Source organism: Aotus nancymaae, unplaced genomic scaffold (assembly GCF_030222135.1).
Source record: "Aotus nancymaae isolate 86718 unplaced genomic scaffold, 86718_ANA_hifiasm-v0.15.2.pri h1tg000040l, whole genome shotgun sequence".
Lineage (NCBI taxonomy): Eukaryota > Metazoa > Chordata > Mammalia > Primates > Aotidae > Aotus > Aotus nancymaae.
In genome coordinates, this window is record NW_026988454.1 from 41416625 (window position 1) to 41430415 (window position 13791).

A 13791-nucleotide genomic window follows, 5' to 3' on the forward strand; every position below is an offset into this window, starting at 1 on the left:
GTTGTTACTGCTTTTAACTATCAGTTACTTTCTAAACCAAAAATTGTGGGTAGTTAACTTGACCAACAGTCAACGGTTAGGAATGCAGGAGCAAATCCAAGGTACAAAAGAGCTTCAAATGTAGACAGGCGTTAAGGAGTTTAGAATCTTTTTAGGTTGTTAGGTCTTAGCCTTTCTTATCATCACAATTAGCATTATGACTTCCTTGTCTGGAATTTCTAAATAAAAATTTATTTCCCTCATCACATCCCCCACTGAAAACAACTAGATACAACACTATTTTAGAAATTCTCAATATGGTTTATTAGTGGCAATGTAAATCGATGACAATCAAAAACCAAATAAACACATCTACCAAATGAATAAATTCTTAACTACTATTAACTGCTTATAATATATCCAGCAGATGTTTTAAAAGTCAACAATATTAATTCCCTTGTAGATAAATTATAAAAAAATAACTGTTTTGAGTCCATCTCCATCAACACTTAAAAGTACAAATATACATTAAATAAGATTAAAAAGACTGTAAATCAGACAACAAAAAAGGCTACAAAACAAAGATAACTTTTAAAGCATTGCTCAATTTACTTTGTAGCTTTCTTATGTAAAATATTTTAAAGCAGTACATATTTCCTGGATCATATATGAAAGTTCACATCCAGATGTCTTTTCTATCAAATTCTTATTCTTTCTTCATTGTCAAAATCTTAATTTTCATTCCTGGCTGGATTTTTCTTCCTTGGCAATTCTTTTTGTTACCCCACTAAAATATTTCTCACGGAAGGAATTATGACCTTGGTATGGCAGAAAATGATCACTTAGCAGATGTGAATACTGGTCTTGATTCTGTTTGGTTAGAAAATACAAAATATAAAAACAATTTCTTTAGTTAGCTTGTCCCAAAGCTGTCATTTATTTTCTTAAGCAAAATCTTACTCTCTAGGGCATACTTATTTTCCTTCACTACTTGAATTAGAAATAGACCATCACTTTACCTTATCATGCTTGGATATCCAAAGTGTTTTCATTTACTTTACCTCAGTTAAGCCTCATAAAAGTCCTCTGCACAGAGGACACATTTCTTTTCTTTTTTTCTGTTTATTTTTTGAAATTCAGACAGTGCAAAGAGAATGGTTCCAGGTAACAGAGTCAAGACTATAACTTTCTTCTGATTCCTAGTTCAGCACACACTGAAGTTATCTGTGCCTATGGATAAGAATTATTAAACAAGGAAGCTTCTACTCAAGAAAAAGTTGTGAACCGACAAAATAATGCATTTGTGTGAGGTCATACATATACACAAAATTGTGTGGGGTATTTCCATATTCAGTTAATGAAATAATTCCTGGCAACTTTAAGTGAACACAGTAGATGAAGATACAGGCTAAACAAGAGATTTCCGTACTTGCAGACTTCACAGAGAAGTAAGGACTAGTGCTCAGACTGACATCTAATGGTAATATCAACCTGGGTTAGAATGTCAAACATATTTTGGCTTAGAAAATTGAGGTTCCTGGCAGGAAACACTGAAATACTGGCTTCTCATCCAACTTCACTAACCATTCCAAGCTAAGAAAAATATCTAATTAGACATAAAATCTTATTTCCCATGTACTTCTATAAATTCATATTCAATTACACCTGGATTAACGTGATTTTGAGGACAGGTGTAGAGACTTATATGGAAAACATGAAGCATAATTTTTTATCCTGATTTCAGTATCAAAATGGTTGCTAAAAATATAAAAATATATCTGGAATATAACAATCCTCAAAATATTTTTGCACTTTTGCAAAAATATTTTTGCCTGTGTAAAATGAGTACCTTTATCTTTCCATCAGCTCTAGCATTAATAAAAATCCAGGTTTAGCCAAAATAATGTTGGCGGATTTGTTTATTCAGAAACTATTTTTGCCACATATATTTTTAAAATCACACCAAAACCCCAGATTATTAAAAATTAAACATGCCCAGATTTCCTGATTAACCAAAGATAAATAGGTGGCTACTGAAATTTTATGGCACTAAGTATATTACAGTTCCAAATTCCTGCAAGTACATGAAAACACGTCAAAGGTTACTAGTAATAACTTTAGGCTACATACAATCCCCAAAAAGATAAATTTTAGATAGTCAAGGTGTAGGTATACAACTAAAGATACCAAATGAAAGGTAACATTTGCTGAGTATTTTGTATAGACTAAAAACAATACTAAATGCTTTATATGTACTACCTAATAAAACTTGTCAGCTCTAAGAAATAAGTACACTACTATCACCATTTTACAGATGAGGAATTATTTGAGGAATTATTTAAGGAATTTTTAAGGAATTATTTAATTATTTAAGGAATTATTTAAGATGAGGAATTATTTAATTATTTACCCTTAACTACAAGGTAATGAGGTTTTCTCCAAAAGAGCTATCTTTTTCCCCAACTCAAGAAGCAGGAGAAACTCTGAGAATATAGGTGATAGACTGAGGCTATGACAGCTGAGCTGCCCACCAAGAAAGGAGTAGAAATGGGTAAGAGGTCTTACTAATGAAGTCCTATTAACTAAGGACATATTTCAATGGCACAGAGTTTTCATACCAAGAGGAGGTACAAAGAGCCACAGGGAAGCTGAAGGATAACAAAACCCCGAAAGAACAGGTGACTTCACGGGTGGATTCAAGTCTGGTCCACATATCAGGACTGTGCCAGGACAGTGGCAACACAGAACAATGTTCCAGCATTTAACGTCAACTACTTCAACTTTTATCAAAAGTCTAACTGAAGTCCATCAACTACTCCTCCAGGTATTCAAAATTCTGTCCTTATGTCAATAAGATCACTAGAAAACTTGACCACTTCCTGAGCTATGTTAGCTCAATCCTGGCAGAACGTTTTTCTTTGGTTCTATTTTAAAGTTATGTCTAGATGCTGTCATCTTTTCAGCTACTATGTTGATCCTCACAATTCTTGGCATCGCTCCCCATCCAGTCATCAAAATCAGAAACCTGGGTCAGATGTGTCTTCTCAGATTTGGTCAGTCCTAAAATCTTAGCTTATATATCCTGAATATCTCAAATCCACTTCTCTCTACTCCTAATTCTAATATTTAATGTAGGCCTTCCTCAACCCCTCCTCTCTTTTCCCTAAATGGCCAGCTGCCCTGCCTTTAGTGGTTTCTTCTCCAGTGTATTCTCCATACTGAGACCAAGCCTAATTTATTAAAATGCAAATTTAATATGCCAACCACTTGTCTAAAATCCAAATGAGTTCAAATTTTCCATAATTCTCAGGCTTTTCCCTTGACATTTGGGACTTACATTAAATTCCTTATCACTTTGCAGAATGACATATTACTTTCTGCTGTACAGGAGGAATCAGAATGCAGTCAGGCCATAAAGTAATTCCTTAGCTCTGCCCTCCTGTCCTCTTCTCTCCTCATGGCCCCTGTAGGCCATGCAATATCACCTACCCCTCAAACTGCACTGTGGATTGAGGAGGCTAAGGTAAGACAGAAACATGATTCCAGCAAACTGACCCAGGCTCAGTTACTAGCGTGCCTAGCTGACCTAATCTATGGTTATGCAGCTCCCAAAAGGGAGGCAGAAGACAAAGCCCAAAGCATAATGGAAGATGGGCTCCCTCCAGGGACCAAAGGAAGGGCTTAATAAAATAGTTTGTCTTTGACCACAGGGATAGAAATAAGGCAAGTATTGGTCATAAAGTCAGAGAATATAAAGATTAGAGTCAGAGACTGGGAATGAACAGCAGAAGCCTGAAAACTCCACGAGTGATTACTAAAATGTATGCTAACGATTACTGAGTAAACATTTACCACTTAAGACATTCTTTACTGTAATAGTTTAGGCCCCTCAGAATAAAGTAAAGGCAAAGTAAGCCCTTAACAGAACATGTGTTCCATTCAGTGCTATGGGGACACAGTGACAAAGACACATATATGCTAATTGAGAAGTTGGGAAAGATCATTAACCTTAGAAATGCAACTCCTGGGGGGAAATCCTATTTTCTTATTTCCCAGGTAGTAGAGCAGAATCAGTGTGAAGTGTATGTTTGGGTTCTGTGCTAAAGTGTCCCTTTCTAGAATATCAAATGACTCCAGATTGCAAAACAGAACATTTATCATTTGTAACAGAAACTCTGGAAAACCCAAAAGCTCCAAATCCCTTACGCAGCCAGAGATCTGGCAGGCGCCGGTCTATTACCTAGCAGCACAAGTCCTGCTTCAGAGTAAGACATTCTAAGGACTTTGGCTACTATTTTTACTTAAGTGCAAAGGTCACGGTTCATAAAATGTTCTGACGAAACACTTGGTATGTCTGTGGTCCAACATATATCATTACATATAATCATACATGTAAATACCACATACCTGGGAACAATACACATTTAACTAAAATACACCCAGACCCATATGAAATATACTATATTCTATGAAGCATTCAGAATTTATATTATTACCTTAATGCTGAAAAGAACAGCAAACTCATTTTTTGTTTTCTCTCTTCTCTCTACCTCTCTTTCATCCTATCTTTAGTTTGCCAGGGCTTACATTTGAGATGATGATACTCAACTCTTCAACTCTACATATTTTTCATCACCTTTTCATGACTCTTCTCTATTCACATTCCCTGCACATCTCAACCAGGAATATCTGCAAAATTTTTTTTCAGCACAGTATCTCAAAGGCCAAAGTGCTTACTTAAAAAGAGAAGAGTGTCCTCACCAAACACAATCTTTGATCTCCCTCACTAACTCAAGCTCGCCCCAGTGTTTGACTTTTGGTTTTGCTAACATTTCCAAATCCATCTACCACTATCCATTGTGATATCATCTACATATCACAAAACCCGAGTTCTGCCAATGTTTAGTAAGAAAAACCTACTTGGTGGAAAATAAAAACACACAAAGAATTAGGAAATGGCAAGAGAGAAGACTATGGTGATAAAATGACTATACTTTCCAAATTTCTTAACCATTGGTAGTAATTAAGAAGATATAAATAAAATATTAAGACTATTGATTATACTATTATCATTTTTTATAATCAGAAGAGTTTCTGTAGGTAAATTTGTGCTACCCGCAAATGGCTATATAAGGGATATAAAATAGCATTCAGACCTATTATTTATCCTTTTAAGACAATCAGCAATTGCAAACATCATAATATACAAGTTATGATTCAAAAAAGGAAGATATATTTCCTACCAAATATGTGTTATTACATAATTATTTAATTTTCTGCATCTTTTTACAGAAGAGTATCATCTAAATTTTGCAGACAGGGACACAAGGGGGCTAAAGAGTTTAAATAATCTACCACAAATCACACAGCTAGTAAGTAGCATTGCCAGAATTGTAGCCTAAATCAGACTTCAAAGCTCATGTTTTTCCCATTATAATTCTCTTTTTTTCAGTAGAAATTACATCAAAACAATGGCTAAAGAGTTAATTTCCCACATGGCAGATTAGTGGGTCACTCAAAATAGAGTTTGACATTTAGAAGACATTCCTCACTGAACGGCAATATTATGGTAGCACATATTTCAGATCTAAACTTTTAGGCAGGACTCCTTTAACCACTGTCCCACCCAGCCAATTTCCTGTCCTATCAGTACTGCTAATTCTAAACATAAACCACTCGAGGAATTTTAACACACTTGCCAAAGAAACCAAAGAAAGGCTTACAAATTGGTAGTTGACTTTTATGTGTACACTACCCTCTGCTGGTTGGAGCACAGCAGTCCTTCTCTATAGTATTTCCTGATGTGGACTGAAATAGTTTACAGCATAGTGGACCATACATCTGACAGGAGCACCCTGCTGTAATAGCTGCTTCTGAGTCCTAGATTGCTGTAAACATCTAGAGTTCCACAGTCCCAACGTGACCAAGCTGGCCTTTTCCTCAGGGAATGATAGCATTTATTCACATCACTTCATTTTTAAAGAATGATGCAGAAATACATATTCATCTCAGTGAGTCGAACGTGTAACACTGTCTCAGTGTCCAACCTAAAATTCCAAATTACTCTCTAGAATAAGAAAGAAAAAGTAGATAAACGTGACTTTATTCAGGTCAATCTTTACCTTCACAACTATACATCAAAAATACAGCATTTAAAAAGAACCAAAACAGATGCTAAAAGTATTTCAGTCATTTACAATAAATTTTAATCTAATGGGGAATTCATTATCAAGAAAGTAAATCAAGCTGTATGTTCTATAGTCCCATTCGAAACTGCTGCTTTAAATGGAACTCATGACCCTCTGGATTACACCGTGAGAATACATATATAAAAAATGTTTCTCAAACTGACCATCATAAACTGCTCAGACTTCAAAGAAACAAAGATTCTTCATTGAGAATTCCACTTAGATAAAACTATCCTCCTGATTGCCTTCTCCCAGGAATTTGCTATTTTCTTTTATCACCTCCTTAAATAAAGGGAAGGTGTTATAATCTTCCACAATAAGTCAATTCAGTTGCTTTACTGGTTTGCTTCTCATGAGAAATGAGGCCTAGGGATCATAGGATTAAAATGTTTTTGTCCCACTAATTTTTGAAGAGTAGTATCAGGGTCATGATAAATTCAATGTATTTTCAAACACAAAACTTTTGGCTAGCTATAACTATCTGTTCTTACTCTTCCTTCAAATGGATGATTTAAATACCACTGATATGATTGTTTTTATTCTAGAACGGCCCAGAGTAATAACTTAAAAGTTACTATTCCTTCCATAAATATTTATTGCATGGTGAGCAAAAGAGTCAAGGTCTGTGAATTCACAGAGCTTGTATAGTGGTGGAAAAGGCAGACATTAAACAATATACATCCAGACATATACTTAACAAACTGTGATTAAACACTGGGAAGAAAAGAGCACAGTAAAAACAGAAGAATCACCTATTCAGAAGGTGTGAAGGGAAAGGACAAGAAAGGCTTCTCTAAAGAAGTGACATTTATCTGAAACCTAAAGGATAAATTACAATTTTTTTTTTGAGATGGAGTCTCGCTCTGTTGCCAGGGTGGAGTACAGTGGCGCCATCTCGGCTCACTGCAATCTCTGACTCTCAAGTTCAAGTGGTTCTCCTGCCTCAGCCTCCTGAGTAGCTGGGATTACAGGCATGTGCCACTATACCCAGCTAAATTTTTGTATTTTTAGCAGAGACAGGGTTTCACCATGTTGGTCAGGCTGGTCTCGAACTCCTAACCTCATGATCTGCCCGCCTTGGTCCTCTCAAAGTGCTAGGATTACAGGCATGAGCCATGCGCCCAGCCAAATTAAATTTACTCATATGAAAAGAGGGGAAGAAGACATTCTAGAAAGAAGAAACACAGTGTGTTTGAGAAGACTCTGAGACTAAAAGGAGGTAAGTCCATTCTGGGACCTGAAAGAAGAAGACCGGGGTGGCTAAAAACTGACAAGCAAAGGGGAAGGTGGCACAAGATGAGACTGGACAGGCCAGAAGTAGATCAGGCTGACATAAAGGTTACGTAAAGGACTCTGAATTTTATTCTAATTCCACAGAAAGCCATTGATGAGATTTAAGCAGGGGAGTTTCCTTATCTATTTATATTCTGAAAGATACTCTGGCCACCATGTAGGAGATGCATGGAGGGAGAAACTGCAGCAGCAGAGAAATTAGTAGATTATTACAGCAGCTTAAGAAAACAGCACTGCACCACGGTCCTGGGGGTAGGGGTGGGAAATAAAAACATATACAAGAAAACAATCACCCACTCAGTTGTTTCATGCCAGATTTCTGAAACATCATCCTTAACTCATTTTCCTCACCCAATTATCCAATTAGTCACCGAGTCCTGCCACGTCTACCTCCCCCAAAACTCTCAATTCCACCATGTCCTCTACAACCTCCATTCTTCCTTGGTTTACAGCCTCACCATCTTTGCCTGACTATGCCAGGGGCCTCCTCAGTGGTATCACAGATATCTTTCCACAGTCCAAGTTCACTAACACAGTGAAGCTAGGATGACCTTCACAGAACACAGAGCTTCTGCCACTCTCCTAACGCCCCTTATAGGCTTGCCCTTACCAACAGGATAAACTTGAAACTTTTCAGTAGGTAAGGTCCTTGAACATTGGGCATCCCTCTCTTTAGTCTTCCAGGTCATCTCCAGCTATTCTTCCCCGACTGCTCAATATTTCCAGCTATGAGGGTTCCCTGCAGGTACCACAAAGCCTCTCATGTTTCTGTATCTTGCTTAAATTGGCTTTCCAACCAAATTCCTCACCTCTCTTCCCTCAAGCACCATCTCCTCAGGCAGGTGCTTTTCTATGTTCACACAACACCTCTCACAGATCACTACAGAACACAACACGCTATGTTGGAATACAGTGTGAGTGACCATTTCTCCTGAGGTACAAGTTTTCTAAGGATAAGAAGCCTTAGTCTGTTCAGCCTCAACACCTGACATGAATGATCCCATAAACACATGTTGCGTGATGAAAACTAAGGCCTTCCCCTCAAGGAACAGGGAATTAAGTAAGGAAAGTAAAATATATAAAAATAGGAAAAGTATATGAATGTTAAAAATTGTTAGGCAAATAGCTTTTATTTTCCTATTTTTCATAAGATCTTTTCTAAAAGTTCACCTGTCCTCAATTCTTACATTAATATCTGCTTATTTACTCCCAGCAAAAACTTACATCTTTCTTTAACAGAGCAAACAGCAGTTATCAGATATGAATTTCCTCAACCTCCTTCCCACCCACCATGCCCATCCTCTACTAAAACCTGGCTCCTACTTGCTTCACTGTAAAGTCTCATCTCCTGTACCACTCCCTATCAATATAATGATAAAGTCAAAATTCTCTCCTGGTGTCCCTTCATTGCCAAGAGTTAATTTAATAGAATTCCTAAAACTTCAATGAAAAAATCTAACGATGATCATCAATTTATAAAATCACTATTCTTTAAAAATAAGATATTTCCACTTTCCAGAGGATGAAGTTGCAGAGTGCTATAGTCATTCAGCAGAAAACCAAATGGCTTCTATTTTAATTGTAGGTCAGGTTTAAGCTGTCCTTTTACTCACTGGCAGTTCCTGATAATGAGATAATGATTTCTTCTACCTCACTAGTATTAACCTTAAGTCATTTATAGTCTCAAAGTGACAGTAGTTTATACAAAACAGCAGTTTCATTGCAAACGCTTGAATACAAATGGCTTATGAAATTTATTCTATGATAAGTGAAAACCAGTGATGCTGTCACCATAGTGGAGCCACCAAACTGGCAGTGTTCATCTAATTTTGTGGGGGAAAACTTTTTAGATTTATGGGACAGATTAAAGCTATGATATACATTCTTAAATAAGGTGTAAGGAAGAAGGCAAAGAGATGGAAGAGAAAAACAATGGGTGGTTTATTTTCTTGTAATCAGTAGAGAGTGAAATGAAATGTAAATGACAGTGCTGAATATAATGGGGCTCAGTTCAGCTTCAGGGTAATTACCCATGTCCGGCTTTTGTTTAAAAATCCTGCTCTCCTTATCAAAGCTTCCCACTGTTCTACATCTGGTACTGGACAGTAGCTATAGAAACCACTTGTGCTAAAGTTATACAACTATAAACAGTACTAGGCCATTCCCAAACCAAGGACAAGCAGGTCAAAAGTCTGGCATCCAATACTATTAAGAGAAACCTCTAGCATTATTCCTAATGAGAACAAGGTACCACTGGAAATCTGCATCCTTTAATTAGGTATTTACATACAATCTATACTTTTTAAAAATTTCACTACAAGGTAGTAAGTTACCTAAAATCTATGAAAGTATTTTAATATGTATTAAAATCTTCATATCTAGAGTTCTCGAAATGAGTGACAATGATTAAACTTTGACATCTGGCACTCAGCCCGTAATTTCTTAATAATTATTAAAAAAATCATTGGGGATATTAGTCCTTATCCTGACAGCACAGAAGTATTAACACTTTCTATATGCTATCTACTGGAATCTATACTTTATAAAATTCAAAACTAACACCTTTTTAAGTAGCAATAAATGAGTAGCAGAACAAAACGTGCAGGCATGCACATATAAATGAAGAGACTATTCCTCTCCTACATGAGTTTTTTAAATTTCCATAATCCATTAAAAGAAAAATTAACAAAAATGAATATGCATGTATACAAAGATCAAAACCAAGCAAAACTACATTGCTTAGGGATGAATTCAATATGACAAAAGTGGTAATATGACAAAAGAAAAGTAAGATAATGATTACCATAAAAGTCAGATTAGTGGTTACATTGCAGGGGGAGGTATTTATGATCAACAATAGCCACAAAAAGGGGTTTTTCTGGAGAGCTACATTACTCTATAACCTTGACCTTGGTGGCAGGTACATGGATGCTCACTTTATTAAGTTGCATATTTATGTCTTAAGTGAAAAATACACATTAAAAATCTCAGGGTTTGATTCTTAGAAGATCATAAAGTAGAAAGAGGACATAAGTTTACATGTGAATTTCAAAAACACCAGAAAGATAATTCTAAGTTAAATAGCCATATGATAAATAAGAAAACTACAAAAATATACAATGAGGAAAATCTGTCACTCATGCAAGAATTATAAAAGAAGCTCCAAAGGATTATACTGATTCTACATAGAAACTTTCCATTTCTCTAAATCATTCACACCTTGGAATCCCTGAATCATATTTATACTTTGATTGAACTATGCCTAAGATTCTATAACACCAGTACTTTAAAAACTGTTTTACTGGCATAGCTTAAAAACATGAACATTAGAGCTGGAACCATGAAGACATATGTTCTCTCTGTCTTCAGAGAACTGCTTATTTCCGCCAGTAAAATAGTTCTATCTAAACAGAACCAAAAGATGCAGGATCTAGATATCTTAAATGCCTGCTTTCCTGGAGCTAGTGGGGAAGAGAGGTTTGCCTTCTCTTAGTTATCAGAAACAGTAGTTTCTGATAAAACGATTGTGATAGCATTAACTTAAAAAATCCAGTTTGACAAAATCATTTTATTTGTAGAAGTATAAAAGAAAAATGATCTTCCATGATGTAAACTCAAGAAAAAGTACCACCAAAAGCAAAAGAAAATTCATTTGGAACTAAGTGGACTACATGAACCTGAAAACAGAATTCAGGCAGCATGATATGCAGCATTTGCTGCTTTCTGCTTCTCTGAGTCTTTTTCAAGTACCTCAAGTTAAGTCATAATTTATAAATAATGAAAATTGGTCTCCTTCTGACTTGGTATACAAAATAATTTTTAAAAAGACTCTCTCTCTGATACACACACACATGTTCATGGTGATAAGTATTGGAAAGTATTAAGACCTACAACGAGTTTATGTCCAATATGTCTTTAGTGTCACCATGCCTTGTTTTTCTCACCAATAAATGAGGTTATCACCTATATCTTACCCTTTGTTTTAAATGCTTCATACCTGATCTCTAATCTTTTATAGCTCTAATCAAAAGGGAACCCACAGTACTGGCAAGAGATAGGCAAAAACCATGAAATATTTCAGAAGGAAAAGCCAATCAGAAGAGACCCACTTTAATTCAAATAGCTGTGAAAGAAAAACACAACTACAACAGTAATCGTGACAAAGGATAATGTGTAATGGAAACAGGCATCAGCTTTATGTCAGCAAAATGTCAGAATTTATGATTAGCAATACTACTATCATTCTAATATGTAAACTATTTATCATAAAGACTAATTTCTTCCACTTCAAGCCATCTATAAGTCATTTTCTCAAGTGACCTCACTGTCTATTCTCTCCTTTATTTGTTTAAAAAAACACTGTTTAAAGTTAATGGTTCTTTTGTCCTTCATAGCTTCAAAATCTTTCAGTCCTTTAGTTAAAACCCACAGTTTTGGCCACACTCCATTCTGATTAATGCATTCATCAGCTTCATGTTACTGGACTCTTTCATTCAATCCAAAATAAAAAAAAAATTATATAAACTGTCATCAACTGCCACTGTGACCTTCCAGTATTCCTCTTTTAAATAATATAAACTATACAATGTTGTTACTAAAAAAAAGACAACTGATTTACACATATTACAATTTTAATCTAAATCAATAGCCATGTAATATCTAGAATTAAACTTACCTATACTTCAATGCTTCTCAAACCACTAGGAACATAAGGTAGCATGTCAGGTAAACAAGCCACAAAATGAATAAGGCACATAATGGCCCACTTAATGCAATAGTAATTTAAAATAATTTTTTATATTTAATCATGTATATTATAGAGTAGACAATAAAAGTTGCATGAATTTTTAAAAACGATTTCAAGGAAATCTTGAAAAGGCTACTCTGAGTACTCTTTCATCTGTTCAAGTAGATTCTATGGAAAAGGTTGAGAGAGTATTGTGCTAAGTGACTTTCATTGAAAACATAATTATTATACCTCAATCTCTTGTGACAACTCTGGAAATCAGCATGTTTATCCTATATGTTTCTTATAAAAAAAAAGTTTTATAGAAGTAACCACTTGACTACAACCACATATAGCAGCATCAACTACATGTCGTGTTAAGAGGGACAATGAGTTCTAGTAAAACAAACCACACTCTACCATGGCCCCAAAAGTAACACTAGCTAAACAGCAGGACAAGGAAAGACTATCTGTAAAAAAAAAAAAAACTAGTACTATGTCATTCAAGAATATTTACCTTTTAATCTTGGCATATTCTAAAGGTAGAAATATGTTTCAGTAGAAAGGCAACAAGATGTAGAAAAAAGGACACAGAATTTCAAGTACAAAGAGGAGCTTTGGTCTCAACTCTGCCACTTACTATTTAAGCAAACTGGGATAGTCCCAGGCAACTCTTCTTCATTTCTAAATGGGGAAATTAATAAAGTCAAATGGATACGGAAGTTTTGCAAACAATAATGCATCATAAAAGTGCTATCATTCACTTGACTTTCAGAATTTATCAACAAAGAGTAATGAAGAAAACCTGGCCCTTCTTCTCAGGCAACTTCAAAATTTTAATACAGTTGTCAAGAATTTTCTTCTTTACTACTTATGTGCCATAAGCAAGTCTAAAAACTATGGCCAATAGTCTAAGGATTCAACATTTTATAAAATATCAATATTCCTCAGACGATTTTTGTTGTAACTTACATTTACATTTTTAAAAGAGGGAAAAGGAGAATATAACAACATACCAAGTGGGCCAAAAGTTATACTGAAGTTAAACCTAACAAGTGACAAATCAAAAATGAAGAGACACAGTATACAAAAGTGTAAAAATCTAAAACTGATAGTCTTCCATTGCCAAAATCAACAATGCTGAACAAGCCCAAGAATAATTTGTTAGACGTGTGTGAGAACTGTTTGACAATTTTATGTCATCACTTGCATTATAAAGGATTGAGATCCTGCTACAATTATATACACTCCTCTCCACACAAACAAAAGGTAGAAATGAAGTAATTAATTAAAAACCAAACATGATTAATTTAACATGACAAAGTATTTTCGGTTATAGTAAACATCATACTAATAAAAACTCACTAGTTAAATTCAATCTTATATAGGGAAGACCATTTCAAAAAATTACAAGGCCTTGTTTTTTTAAATCAATTTGAAAAGAACATAGTAAATGGAGAAAAAGAAAACCCCCAAAAAATAAGTATTGCCTTTACAGGTTTAAAAATACCAAAGGTGAGTACCCTCACTTATCATTTTAATATAAGACAAAAATTCTCAGAAGTCCATTTTTCTTTGAGTCTCAAATAAATTTGCTTAAAGAAA

At 35.1% G+C, this 13791-nt stretch overlaps 1 protein-coding gene across 2 annotated transcripts in view; it reads right to left on the minus strand.

Annotated features, from left to right (window-relative positions):
* Positions 1 to 279: 279 nt before the first annotated feature.
* The window catches only part of TRMT11 (tRNA methyltransferase 11 homolog), a 50121-nt gene continuing 36609 nt past the window's right edge, over positions 280 to 13791 (minus strand). For both annotated transcript variants that reach the window (XM_012475722.2, XM_021675733.2), the window contains exon 13: positions 280 to 849. In XM_012475722.2, coding sequence (XP_012331145.1) covers positions 718 to 849 — 132 coding nt within the window. In that variant the 3' untranslated portion in view covers positions 280 to 717. The remainder of the gene's footprint in view (positions 850 to 13791) is intronic.